This window comes from Doryrhamphus excisus, chromosome 17 (assembly GCF_030265055.1).
Source record: "Doryrhamphus excisus isolate RoL2022-K1 chromosome 17, RoL_Dexc_1.0, whole genome shotgun sequence".
Classification (NCBI taxonomy): domain Eukaryota; kingdom Metazoa; phylum Chordata; class Actinopteri; order Syngnathiformes; family Syngnathidae; genus Doryrhamphus; species Doryrhamphus excisus.
Genome location: NC_080482.1, coordinates 8,707,109 through 8,720,991, shown reverse-complemented (window position 1 = coordinate 8,720,991; position 13,883 = coordinate 8,707,109). Strand labels below are relative to the sequence as shown.

Here is a 13,883-nt window from a genome sequence, read left to right as displayed (position 1 = left end):
CAACCCATCTTGGATGCCTAAATGGACTGACCAATTTTAGTGACGTCATTAAGCGTCACTGCTGCGCTGGGTTGACGCAATCACGTTAGACGCGACAGTTAAAAGGTTACAATTCAGTATAATCTTATTGCAATGTCGGTTAAACACTCATCAACCGCTATCGTTGAGTGAGTATTTTTTTGGAATGGAGTCTTTGGTCACATGTGGTTAAAGTTGAAATGACTTAAAAATACAGCGAGATGCTATAACTTCATTCAGGTGCGCAGCGTGTTAACAAGGCACCTGTTTGCTAACTATAACAAGCTAACGTTCATGGTAATCACGTGGAGCGGTTATTAGAAATTAAGGCAATTTGATTTCCAGGTACATCGATTTATGAAGTCTTTGGCTCCTGTGGCTGACCTCCTGTAGATGGCGACGTTATCAATTTGTAAGTAAATACCACACAGTACACAGAAATCAAACCTGGATATGTGTTAAAGTTGTAACAGTTATGTTGCCAGCTATTTTAGACAATAAAACATTTCCCTCAGTGAACCACCATGCTTAACTTAGTTACTTGTGTTGCCAGGTATTATCTTTTTCAGTGCAAAGTAAAACTATCCGTGTTATACAAGTTGTACATTGACTACTCTACTGTATGAAGGACTGTTCTCTCTTCACAAGGATCAGCATGAGCAACATGGATGCTAAATCAACCTGCAAATGTAACACCAAGCCCAAAATGAAGCATCTGAAGTCGCGTAAAGAGCGTAGCCAGATGAGAGGCGGCAGTAAAGCCAAGCATGGTCAGCATCACTGCCACCGTCACAGCAGCCAAGACGTGGCACATCTGAACAGATGCCGACACTCTCGATGCTGCACTCCCAGAAGGGACTGCTCGGACGTGGTTCCTCCCTCACAAGAACCGAGCATTATCACAACGGCCCGCCTGATTGGTCACCACGGGCTCTTTAACCATGAGGTGAAGTCTATTGACATTGAACGCTTGCTACTGGAGCAGAAGAAAAAGTTCTATAGTGAAGAGGATGATCACAAGAAGAAGGAAAAAGCAGCTTCAATGTCTCACAATCATCCTCTCAGCAGTGTAGAGGATGATGGTGAAAGTGAGAAGAAAAGGCTTCAAAGTACTAGTCAGGGGCCAGACATCACACCAGGGCAGCAGCGTGTTTCATCAGGAAGCGGTGAAAGCTCAAAAGCAGCGGAAAAGACACAGCCTGCCTGTCAGGAACCAAAAGAGAAGACGCCACATCTTATAGTGTTTTCTGAGGAGCACACGCCCAAGAACCAGGGCCCTCCTGACTCCCAACAACCCGCTCCCAGCATCAGCCCAAGCCCCTGTCGGCCTCGCAGCTTGGTCACCATAGAAACCGCCTCTGATGCATCCAGAGAAGATTCGCTGTCCAAGACAGTCAGCTCGATGGGCCAGCGTTTGTGTGCCACTTTGCGCTTTCCATTCATGAAGAAGCGAGACCTGGTGGCAGAGAGCAGGGAGGTGTTGGTGCACGCTCTCCAGGAGGCGCATGGGCCGCATCTCCAACAGAACCTCCTCCACATGCGGACACGCTGCAACGTCCAGCTCGGAAGAGAAGGCTTGAATCAGAAGGCGGCTCGCAAAGATGAGCAGAGACTTTGGTCACCAGGTAAACGATTAAATGAATTTTTTACATTTTTTTTTAACATTTCAGGTTTTAAATATCAGTGAAATCCTATTTTATTAATTTCATTTCTAAGCTGCTCGGCACTTGCGTGAGGACTCTGCATCAGCGATCACCATTATTTATGTATAATTAGCATCATAACGCCTCTACAGTTGTTTGCTAACATGTCTGTGTGAGTGACAGTAAGAAAAGCTTTGACTCACATGTGAAGGAGTTGTTTGGTACCACTTAGCGCTAACTCTAACTCTAAACTCTGAATATAAAATGACCACAAGGAAAAAGAATACCGTCTTATATTCAGGTCAGTACGGTAATCGACAGCAATTATTGGACCTGCGATGTTTTGAACTAAACTTTTGAAGTGTCTTAAAATGAAAAATATTATAGCCACACATAATATAATATGTTGAAACAATAAAACAGTTCTTAACACTCGCCTAATGATGGAGGAGGAAGGCGTAAACACAAATGTGATGTCCAACGCTACTACAATGTTTTGTCAGATGCACAAGTAGCTAATGTTAGGCTACAACACTTCCTGGTTATGAAGTAAATAACATACTTTTTATTTTATTTTTTTTACAATAGTTTGGCTGGTCCCGCGACATATACGTATATCTAAATATATTCTAAGGTGTTCAAATGTTAATTATGGACATTAATGGATTCAGTAATGTGGAATGAGATCGGGAGCTTGGTGTACTTGCTCACTGCTAACTTGCTTGTTGACCTTGCCTTCTTGTTTTCTGAATTTAATTTAGCCTTTTGTTTTCTACCGCTTATCCTCACGAGGGTGCTGGAGCCTATACCAGCTGTCTGCCGAGAGGCTGCTGGTCGCCAGCCAATCACAGGGCACATATAGACAAACAACCATTCACACTCACATTCATACCTATGGACAATTTGGAGTCACCAATTAACCTAGCATGTTTTTTTTGGAATGTGGGAGGAAACCGGAGTACCCGGAGAAAACGCGAAAAAAAAATTTTGAAAAATTTTACTAGTCATACATTGTTTTGACTTAGGCGACTTATACTCCGGGGAAACATATAGTGCTAAAAATATTGTTATTACATTAATAAACACTTGAAAACATTGTGCTAACACATGTTATAGCTAAATGTTTGAAACAAGAATGAAGTATTGACGCGAACATAAGATGCCTTTTTTGTTCCTTGCAAAAAAAATGTGAGAAGATTTTACAGATTTTTACGTAGATATGCATTTTCAGATTTATAAATGCAAACCAACACGTGGAACCAAGCAACTTCTCGCCAAGAAATTTAGAATTTTTTACACTCTGAACTGAAAAACTAAGCAAAATGAATGTTGCAATATTAAATGTGTTCATGAAGAATCTTGTGCCTCTATTTATATTCTACACTACACTAGATCACTGTTGTAGATGCTTTTAAAACGTGTTTTCCAGACAAATTTTCAGCACCATTTCAAATCAACTCTGTTGTCCGGCCTCGTTTTGCCACTGAGGGCGCCTCAGCTTTAGAGACCCCAGGAAGGAAGCGTTTTCCTTGGCAGCTCAGTCCACAGCCCTCGGAAAGGGTAAGCGCTTTATATTTTATCAGCATCGTTCTCTTTAGTGACTTGATATAACTTTTGTTTCCTGTGAAGGCGGATGGGTGGTTGACGAGCCCCATGGACACCTCGGTCCGTCTTTTAGAAGACCTATTCAGGCCCAGTTGTTCTCCAGACTTCAGCATGGACTTCGGCTCCTCCGCAGAGTCATCCAGTCATCACTTATTTGCCACGTCTGCCGCCTGGAGATCGAAAAGCTCACCGCCTCGGCACTTCCACTTCGACCAGCCCAGAGACAAATCGTTGTCCGCATTCGGTCCCTTCGAGGGCAGATTCACGGACGACAAAAGGTGTCACAGGAGCTGCCAAGACCTGACAGGTAGATACTTTGTTGAACAGTTTCCCTTTCAACGGGACTTGTTAGAAAGTGAAAAATATTCATTCCCCTCCACCTTTTCCGGACAATTTCACCCCCCTCCGCTCAGCCACTTCAGTCAGCCCCCCGCATTAACCTCCCTCCACTCCCAACACGCCCAACAAAGCGACAGGATCCGTTACCCGCCATCTTACATACTTGAGAAAAACCCTTCACCTTCACTAACACCCTTGCCAAGTCCTGATCACTGGTCCTTTCCCCCAATGAGACTGTATTGAAGCTTCTTCTCGTTTCCATCACAGTGTGGTCATTTATTTTAATAAAATATAATAGTAAAAGCATCAAATCTTGCATTAAGACGTTAAAAAGGTGTGTTGTTTGCAGAATATGGAGAATATGTAGGCATGTTGAAGCCTATTTGGAAGCTATTTGAAATTGTTTTCCTTCACAGCGTAATATTAATGTACTGGTTTACAGCAGGCGGCACGGCGGTCAAGTGGTTAGCACGCAGACCTCACAGCTAGGAGACCAGGGTTCAATTCCACCCTCGGCCATCTATGTGTGGAGTTTGCATGTTCTCCCGGCGCATGCGTGGGTTTTCTCCGGGTACTCCGGTTTTCCTCCCACATTCCAAAAACATGCTAGGTTAATTGGCGACTTCAAATTGTCCATAGGTATGAATGTGAGTGTGAATGGTTGTTTGTCTATATGTGCCCTGTGATTGGCTGGTGACCAGTCCAGGGTGTACCCCGCCTCTCGTCCAAAGACAGCTCAATCAGTAATAAATAAATATAATAATAATAATAAAACAGCAAATAATAAAAACTTAAGAAACCACATATAGTTGGTGGGTAGACAAATTATTTTTTTTCAGATTAAAATGAACAAAGCATTATTAGAGCCCTGTAGACATGACAAAACACGACTATAGTCACATTTATGTGAAACATGCTAACTCGCAAACTAGAGAGCTAGCCACCTAAACGGTAGCCTTCAAGTTATTTCCTTTAAACTTAAATAGCCAAAAACTTACCACTTCCACACAGATAGGGAGGATAACTATTAACAGTTATTTAACCTTTAACATGAACATTAATCAAACGTAATAATTTTTTCTGGGTGCATGATACCATACAGCATCCATATCAAACTTGCGCGTGCCGCACTAGCATTAACCTTTCATATCAAGGCGGGGGCCTCAAACTAGTGTCCTGCGGGCCACATTTGGCCCACGGGCTGCATGTTTGAGACCCCTGATGTAAGGGGAACAGGAATGTTTTTGCAGAGTGATATAACACAGTGGTGTGTATATTCTGTATATTCTAACAAGATTTGGTTTCAGCCTCCTTCACTGAACGCTGTGATTTTTTTTTTACACTGAAGTAGAAGAAATGTGCAGTTTCGAAAACAATGTGAAACATCCCACTCACCGCGAGTGCATGAATCTAGACTCGCACTTTGACTGCTGATTGGATGAGCAAGCGAAGGGGCGGTAGGCTGGTGTATGCAGTGAGGGGGCTTTGAGTTGACTCAGAAGCAAGTCAAATATTAAGTCATTGATTGTAGTAATATGTTCTACCATGAGAAGCGTGCTGTCGCTGTGTGCTCGGACCCCTTGACATGCTAATCGGCCAGGTGGTGACTCCAGGAGAGGCAGATAGTGTGCTGCTGCAGTTGGCTGCACTCACCACTCAGAACAATACAACATCTGCTTTCACTTTCATGACTCCAAATAACAGAAAAATCTCCCAACTACGTCAGCAAAAGTCATTCATCGCTTTTGAGAAAATAAGTTACCAAGAGGGTTTGGAAAGTTGCCAATTTTTTAGTGATAAAATCGCCAAGTTGGCCTGTGTGCAAGTTGGACAATACATGAAAGAATTATTCATAAAAATAGAGCATTTTTTTATCCAAGTTAAAAAATAAACAAATTAATCAGAAAATGAAACGATGCCCCTCTTTGCAAAGATAGTCGAGGACAGGACAATTTGAATGGTTATTAACACAACAACACTGATATACGTACTTCTGTTTATTTATTTTTTTTGTAGTTTACACAGGTAACATTTTTACAAATTTATAAGTTATGTAATATTTCGTGGCTCCTGACATTTTTTTAAAATTGAATATTAGGCAAAATGTCTCTTTTGATGATAGTTTCCGACCACCAAATCAATATGAACTAAACAAACAGTGGTTTCATGTGTAAGAGTTTTCTGTTTTCATAGTCAAAGCTTGTGTGTGAATCTTATTTAGCCTAAAACACAAATATAATAGGTCTGCTTTTATGAAATAAAAAAATATTCACATTTCAGAGACTGAAATTTTAATAATATTTTATAAATAAAAAAAAAAATCATGAATAGAATACCAAAATAGTGGTTCATTATCGGGCAATCGATTCATTGTTTCAGCTCTAGTCTAATGGAATGACTTATTTTTGACTTTGAGGGTTCCCCTTTCATACAACAATAAAAGCATTGCATTAATATAGCAATCACATTTTAAGAAATATAAAAGTTTTCATCCGCAATCAGAGTCTGAGTGTCAGAATCTCCGAAATCACAATTGTCCAGAGTCACGCCACCTTCCCCGATGTCATCGTCCTCCGTTTCCACTTTGCTGCCCGTCCTCATTGCCTTGCGAAGCTGCTTCCAGAACAGCTCTTGGGCCTGAAGTGGGTTAATACCTCCTGAGCCAGGCCACCGCAGATATGTCTTCTTCAGCATGACCTTCCTCATGCGGTGATAGGAAGACATTTGGTGCTCGGTGATTGGTTCCAGGAAGACCAACAGTAGGACGTCTCTGTGCTCGTCAAATAACCGGTAGCTGGCCAGTTGGATTTCCAGGGAGCACCACTCACTTTGGAGGAAATTCCTGCTCACAACGCAGATTGTTTTGCGACTACCGTACACGGCCGTGACGATATTGTCCACGATATCTCGTCCGGGCTCAAAGTCTCTATGATGTAGGCAGAGTTTAAAGCACGAACCGTTGCCCTCCAGGTTGGGCAGCAACTGCTCCATGACCCATTGTTCGTCGTTGGAGTTATAGGAAATAAATGCATCATAAGTGCAATTCTCTTCCTCCTCTTTGAACCTACGCCATTGGTCACCGAACCAGGAACAAAACACGTAGTAGCTGTACTTCAGTTTCCAGTAAAGTTTAACGTAAAGTAGCGTACAGGTTGTGAACAGAGCAGTAACTAAAGCTGTGCTCAAGAAAAGATACCCCTCAAGGTCAATGAAGCAGACTTTGGTGTCAAAGTTGTAGAAGTTGTCTTTCTCGCCTTGTTGGCACGGCAGATTATAAAGATACACCACCTGGACATCCGGATTATGAAGCGTCCAGTTTTGCAACAGCCTGTTGCTGCACGTGCAACTGAGAGGCAGGTTCCGTATGTCCAAGTAGCGCAGATTGGTAAGACTCTCCAATGTCTGCATATCGATGCTTTGCATCCCGTTGTGGTTGAGCTGCAGTTTATTTAACTTGGTGAGATTTCCGAAAACCTTTTTGGAAAAGTTCTGAATGCCAGCATTCTCTAAATCTAATATGGACAAATTCCGAAGGTTTTTAAAGACTCCCGATGGCAGCGGCATATTCACATCACAACACTTTTGCAGCGTAAGGAAATTCAAACCTGTCAGGTCGTCAAAGGCATCGGGAGGAATGTAAGAGATTTGATTATTGCTGAGATAAAGTGAGGCCAGGTTCTGGAGGCCACGGAAGAAAGCGTACGGCAAAACCGAAATGCCATACAGAACCTGGCCACCTAATTTCAAGTGTTTAAGTTGACTCAGATTCACGAAGGGCGAACTGACACTTTTTTTGGGGAAGCGAATTTGATTTCTTTCCAAGTCCAACACTGTCAGTGTATCATAGAATACAAAATGCAAACAAGTCTCGATCCGTTTCAGACAGTTTCCATCTAGATATAAATTTGAGAGGCTTTTGAGTCCCTCAAGTCCGGATACATCAAAATGAGTGATTTTGTTCCCTCCGAGGTCCAAAATTGTCAGATTGCCAAGACTGAGAAATGTCCCGTTGAAAATGACCGCTATACGATTGTTGCGTAGGTTGAGTGTTTTCAGAGCAAACAGGTCTTCGAAGGTGTCATTGTACAGATCTGTTAAAAGGTTATTGTCCAAACGGAGCGTCTTGAGTCTTGTGAGTCCCTTGAGCGCTTTATGATCGAGAAAAGCAATTGTGTTAATGTTTAACTTTAGGGTTTTCAGATTTGGGGTGTGACTGAAAGCATCAGCTTGGACGACCAGTATGCGGTTATAGCGGAAGGTTACCTCTTCCATCTTATAGAATGGCAGAACCTGCTTTGTATTGCAAGAGTAAAGGGTTCTCAGGTGGTTATGCTCATAACTAATTGTTTTTAGATGATTATGACTATTTTGCAGAAAAACAAAGCAATTTAAGTCATTGTTTTTCTCTGAGCTCTTCAGATTATTATGCGATAGATCCAGAAATGCGGTGATCTTCGGACAGTAGGACAGTGTGTCTTTTCTTAGGTTACTATTACTTATGCCGTTATTGCCCAGACGCAAGTTCGGAATACTCTTTGCTTTTCTGCTCAGCAACTTGCAAAGCTCAATAAGCAGACCTGTGTCACTCAGACCCGTGCCAGTAAAATCCACGTGATGAACGCCGATGTTGCTGATGTTCAGGAGCTTTGCTACGTTCACACTTGTTGACCGCAAGTTCAGGTAGTTGATGTTTGCCAGGTCCAAGTCTTGAAATGCCATTGCGGGGAGTTGGGAATTGTAGGACAGATCCAAAATCTGGACATACCCGAGGAAGGAACGGTGACATCCTAATGTGGACAGATTATTTTTACAGATGTATAATTTATCGAGGGATTTAGGGAGCGAAACAGTATTGGAGTGGACTAGAGAGGTGAAATTGTTTCGACAAAGTTTAAGTGTCTGGAGTTTCTTTAAGTTGGACACAGACTCAACTATCCTGGTGAAGTTGGTTAGGAGGTTTTTCTCCAGGACTAAAGTTTCAAGCTTGAGGAGAGCTGAGAAAATACCCTCAGGCAACTGCTTTAATTTATTGCCTCTCAGCGAGAGAAACGTGAGATTGTGTAGGCTCTTAAAAGGGGAGGAGCTAAGTTGGTATATGTTGTTAAAGGACAAATTGAGATACTGAAGATGATTTAGGTTGTGAAAAGCGTTGTTGTCGATAGCATTCAAATGGTTACAGTCCAGTCGGAGCCGCTGAAGGTTCTCGAAACGAGTAAAGGTCTTGTCTGGAATGTGCCGGATAGGATTAGCCATGATGGTTAGATTGAGGACCGACTTTGGGAGGCCGTCCAAAATGGCAGATATGTTGGCGTCCCTTCGGTTCATGCATCTGAAACTGCGTTTCTCTGAGCCCATCTCTTCGATGCAGTTTTTGTAGGTGTACGTGGCGACCAATTGGGCTGCTATGAGAGCCACCGCCAGTGGTAATAACTTGCGGTATCCACTTGCCATGGCTTCTTGTTCTTGTGCCAGCAGCCTTTCCGGCAGTGTCTGGACTCAGTCGGACTCCTAGATGTTAATTTTGGACGTTCATCAGGGTAAATCTGACAGAACATAAGACACAAGTTAGGTATGGGCGTACCAAATACCTTTTTCTCATACCGTATTGGTTAGGAGACATACTGTATCATAAACTAGTATTACCGTCTTGCCCCATATGTAAGAATGTGCCAGATTGTTTCATAAAATTCATTCATTCATTTTCTACCTCACGAGGTTTGCCAATCACAGCGCACATATAGACAAACAACCATTCACACTCACATTCATACCTACGGACAATTTGGAGTCGCCAATTAACCTAGCATGTTTTTGGAATGTGGGCGGAAACCGGAGTACCCGGGGAAAACGCACGCATGCACGGGGAGAACATGCAAACTCCACACAGAGATGGCCAAGGGTGGAATCGAACTTGGGTCTCCTCGCTGTGTGGCCTCCACGCAAACCACTTGGCTACCGTACAGCCCGTCACGGGCATCCTGGAGCCTTATTTATTATGGTTGTGAAAAATCACCATTACATTATCATATGGTTACACTACCTTACACTTCGGGCGAGAGGTGGGGTACACCCTGGACTGGTCGCCAGCCAATCACAGGGCACATATAGACAAACAACCATTCACACTCACATTCATACCTATGGACAATTTGGAGTCACCAATTAACCTAGCATGTTTTTGGAATGTGGGAGGAAACTGGAGTACCCAGAGAAAACCCGGGGAGAATATGCAAACTCCACACAGAAATGGCCAAGAGTGGAATCGAACCCTGGTCTCCTAGCTGTGAGGTCTGCGTGCTAAACACTCGCCGAGCAGCCTTGATTAATAAAATACCTTACATTATTTTACTCTGACCCAATCAAAATTGAATCAAGATGAAGCTATATAATAACAATGCCCATAAAATGTTTTGAGATGTTTATGAATAGGTAAAGTGTAAAAAAAACAATAATTTGCTTGTGGTGTGGTGGGCCACTACTAACTTGGGATGGAACTTCTTTGGAACCACCTTGGAAGGATGAAGTTGTTCTTTTCCTGTTGGTCGCTCACATTGGAGATCCTGTAAAAGACCATTAGAACCATATGAAAGACTGACAAAGGGTAGTTACCAGAGTTCAATCCCACCCTCGGCCATCTCTGTGTGGAGTTTACATGTTCTCCCCGTGCATACGTGGGTTTTCTCCGGGTTACCATAGTAAGTGTCCATATAGTGATATGTATAGCACATCATGACTGGTTCAAGACTCTTCATCCTTGTATTTAGCAAACATCAACTGCTTGTATTGTTTCTTGAATTGGCTCATCGTTGTGCATTGTTTGAGGGTCTTACTCAATCCATTCCATAGTTTGATTCCACATACTGAAATGCTATGGCTTTTTAACATAGTCCTAGCATATAAGTGTTTCAAATGTAGTTCTTCCCTGAGATCATATTTCTCCTCTCTTGTAGAGAAGTATTGGATGACATTTTTAGCTAATTGGTTATTTTTAGCCTTATGCATTATTTTAGCTGTTTGAAGATGAACTATATCAGCAAGTTTAAGTATTTGTGATTTTAGAAATAAGGAGTTAGTATGTTCTCTGTAGGCGGCATTTTGAATTATCCTTACTGACCTTTTTTGCAGTACATTTAGCAAGTGAAGATTGCTTTTATAGTTATTACCCCATATTTCCACACAATAAGTAAGATATGGTAGAACCAGAGAGTTTTTTTTTTTAAGGACCGGGGTGGAGATGAGGAGGCGGGCAGCTGAGATCTGAATATATTGTAATTTGTTGAGGGTTTTGGACGTTGTACCATAAAGAATACGATTGCAGTAGTCGATTCTGGATGTGATAAACGCGTGGATCAGGGATTCAGCGGCGCTGTCGAGTTTGAGACAGAAGTTATGGGTGGATGTTGTGATGTTTTTGGGACCAATGATGATAATATCTCTTTGGTCACTGTTTTTGAGGAAATTGTGTTCCATCCAGGTTTTGATGTCAGTTAAGCAGACTAGTAAACTAATTTTGATTTTCGAGCAGATATTTCAGTACACTGAAGACAGGTTTGTCACAGAAAGAGCAGGTTTCTCTACACATCTTGAAATAATCCCAACAGTCATCTTGGATATAATATGGGAATATTAAGTATAACATAATCAAACAAATAATTAAAAAAAAAACTAGACTCACCATAGAGACTCTCTCGAATCTCCGGTTATATTTTGAACCATTCAATAAACCATATCAATAGATGTAGCTTTAGAGTCCACAGACAGTCCATCAGCTTCACTCTAGTTCATTTCCTTATTACTGTAGTCTCCATTTCCCTTTTCTCCATGTTATGTTTGCTATAGCCCACCTTTTGTCTTACTTCATTGCAACTCAAATGTGACAAAACTCTAACGACACACTATGTAATTACTACCATGGTATATTTGATGCACTTCTTTAACCAGCAGTACATTTTATTATAACGCAGAATGTCCGGATTCTCATATCTGGAAAAAAAATAATGTGCTTTTGGCAATGACTCAACAACTTTTATTGACGTAAACACTGTCTGCATATTGTTGTATAAATAGGAATAAAAATTAAGATTGAATCAGGTATTTTTACTCACCCGTTCTAATAATGGTGTCTCGCCTTCTCAAGAGATTTCTCTTGTTAATCAGAAAGAGGAAGACAACTGTCGCTTTTCCTTTCATATCCACTTGCAAATATAAAAAGCAGCTTACGTCACAACAGTCAACATATCGAACCAGCGCTGTTGATTGGCAAGTCGACATATAAACAATAAACCTTGTAGAGACATAAAGTCACACCACACATTTTTGGATAGTATTTATTGGAAGGATATTGGAAGTATGCAGATGTGCTTGTATGCAAATAAATAATAGCTTTAAATGCAACAGTGCTTAATGCAATATCGGTATTTTGCATGAAGACAATTTCGTCACACAGAGTCGCTGTTGAGCTTGTTATGAAACACATTGGCTCCAGGCTCTCCTTTCACCCATATTAGAGATTCTGATAACATTTTGTGACGTTTACCTTTATTATTTGTCATCCATTCTTGCTGTGTTGAATAAATATAAGTCAAAGTCATCAGAGGATATTCATTTTGATATTTCTCAACATTTTGTTGTCATTTCTGGTCCTTAAAATGGCCTAAAATGGCAAGATAACACAAAAGAAATCACATTTTTGATAGCATATTTATGTTATCTTAAGATTTCAATTGACTTAAATTATTTTAAGTTTTATATTTGTACACCAGATTGTGTTTTATAGATATATATTGATATATTTTAGCCTTGTTTTTGTTTAAAAACATGGCTTTATGTAAACAAATTGGCCTTTTTAAATGGCCTTTTTAAAAACTCAAAAGATCTGAGCAATAATTATGTATATTTAAGGCTGAAGTATTTTCAAAAGATTGATTCTTATAGCTGACATTTTTGATCAAAATATGATATGATCAAATACTATGATCAAATGTGTGAATGGATTTTAAGCACAGTTTGGTTTACAGTTTTAATAACAGAATATGATGAAACAATATCCAATAAAGGAAAAACAAAATAAAAATCCACATTGAATTCATTTTTATGTTAAAGTCAATAACCTGTGCTCCTCTTATTCTCGCATCCGTTGCTCCCGTGCCATTTGACACAATCCACACTGGGGCACGCACGCCATAACCATCCAGTCGCAACACACTGAGCCCTATATGGGGGGGTGAGAGGATATGCAGGCAATTATTTAACTTTTTTTTTAAACATTATTAGAGCCATCAAGACTTGAAATAACACCCATATAATCACCTTAAGATTTGTATTACCCAAGATAGTCGACAAAACACAGAAAGTAAGACAAACAGACTTATTTGTCAGCAGTTCCTTGTTTTTTTTTCTGGACAGTGTATTCCCTGTGATGAGATTGTGAAAAGGAGGTGAAGAACCTTGTGCAGGCAGGATGGAACAGGTGGAGAAAAATGTCAGGCATGATGTGTGATAGAAGAGTTTCAGCTAAAATGAAAGGAATGGTATACAAAACACTGAGACCAGCCATGTTTGGTCTAGAGACAGTGTCACTGAGGAAAAGACAGGAATCAGAACTGGCAGTAGCAGAGATGGGAGTGACCAGGATGGATAGGATCAGGAACGAGTACATCAGAGGGACATTATTACATGTTAGAGGCCTTGGAGATAAAGTCAGAGAGACCAGACCGAGATGGTTGGGACCTTCTATTGATAGAAGGATGAAGGTAGGAGGCGTAGAGGAAGACCAAAGAGGAGGTTTATGGATGTAGTCAAGGAGGACATGGAGGTAGTTGGTGTAAGAGAAGTTACCAAGTCCAATACTACCTCAAATAATGAGATTAAAATGCCGCTATTTGAGGATTTATGCTAGCATTGGTGCTTCATTCGTAGTCAAATTATACCTCACACTACTTACTTCAATGCGGTATTTGCTACGCATGCTGGTCCTTAAAGCGATCAGTGCTCCAGGGAGGAATGGCAGGCAGCAGTTTTCCCCGTTGTCCTGAGCCACCTTACAGCCCAGAATGCACGGCACGAATGTTCCACACAAACCTGCAGGGAAAAACGTAGAAGGAAGCCATCATGTCAACGCATCACTATCCAACACATTTTTTTTTTTTACGTACAAATGCCGCAATCATCACAACAGCCGCACACGTTTGTGCTCCAGTCGGATACTCCAGAAGACACGCTGTACTGTTTGACGGTAACTTGAGACTGAGATGTCACCACGTTAGGCTGGAAGGCCAT

General features: G+C 41.2%; 3 protein-coding genes across 8 annotated transcripts; 1 reads left to right on the top strand and 2 right to left on the bottom strand.

Moving 5' to 3' along the window:
- The first annotated feature begins 1 nt into the window (after window position 1).
- Window positions 2-3,938, top strand: si:dkey-250k15.4 (uncharacterized). 5 transcript variants are annotated; one of them, XM_058053111.1, is made up of 5 exons: window positions 2-167; window positions 364-430; window positions 667-1,643; window positions 3,067-3,221; window positions 3,291-3,937. In XM_058053111.1, exons 3-5 carry the CDS (start codon window positions 674-676, stop codon window positions 3,846-3,848), a joined length of 1,683 nt encoding a protein of 560 aa, XP_057909094.1. In that variant the 5' UTR covers window positions 2-167; window positions 364-430; window positions 667-673; the 3' UTR covers window positions 3,849-3,937. The 5 variants fall into 5 exon arrangements, with proteins under 5 accessions (XP_057909094.1, XP_057909098.1, XP_057909096.1 ...); XM_058053115.1 differs by having other exon boundaries at window positions 3-167; window positions 3,091-3,221; XM_058053113.1 differs by having other exon boundaries at window positions 20-105; window positions 3,291-3,938.
- A 1,620-nt stretch (window positions 3,939-5,558) lies between these two features.
- On the bottom strand, window positions 5,559-11,751 carry tlr21 (toll-like receptor 21). 2 transcript variants are annotated; one of them, XM_058053108.1, is made up of 3 exons: window positions 11,711-11,751; window positions 10,089-10,165; window positions 5,559-9,148 (listed from the first exon to the last, which is right to left on the bottom strand). In XM_058053108.1, the coding sequence occupies exon 3, from the start codon at window positions 9,054-9,056 to the stop codon at window positions 6,075-6,077; it is 2,982 nt and encodes a 993-aa protein (XP_057909091.1). In that variant the 5' UTR covers window positions 9,057-9,148; window positions 10,089-10,165; window positions 11,711-11,751; the 3' UTR covers window positions 5,559-6,074. The 2 variants fall into 2 exon arrangements, with proteins under 2 accessions (XP_057909091.1, XP_057909092.1); XM_058053109.1 differs by lacking the exon at window positions 11,711-11,751 and adding an exon at window positions 11,281-11,385.
- A 681-nt stretch (window positions 11,752-12,432) lies between these two features.
- On the bottom strand, window positions 12,433-13,883 carry cnfn (cornifelin). Its single transcript, XM_058053128.1, has 3 exons — window positions 13,760-13,883; window positions 13,549-13,685; window positions 12,433-12,816 (listed from the first exon to the last, which is right to left on the bottom strand). The coding sequence occupies exons 1-3, from the start codon at window positions 13,881-13,883 to the stop codon at window positions 12,727-12,729; spliced, it is 351 nt and encodes a 116-aa protein (XP_057909111.1). The 3' UTR covers window positions 12,433-12,726.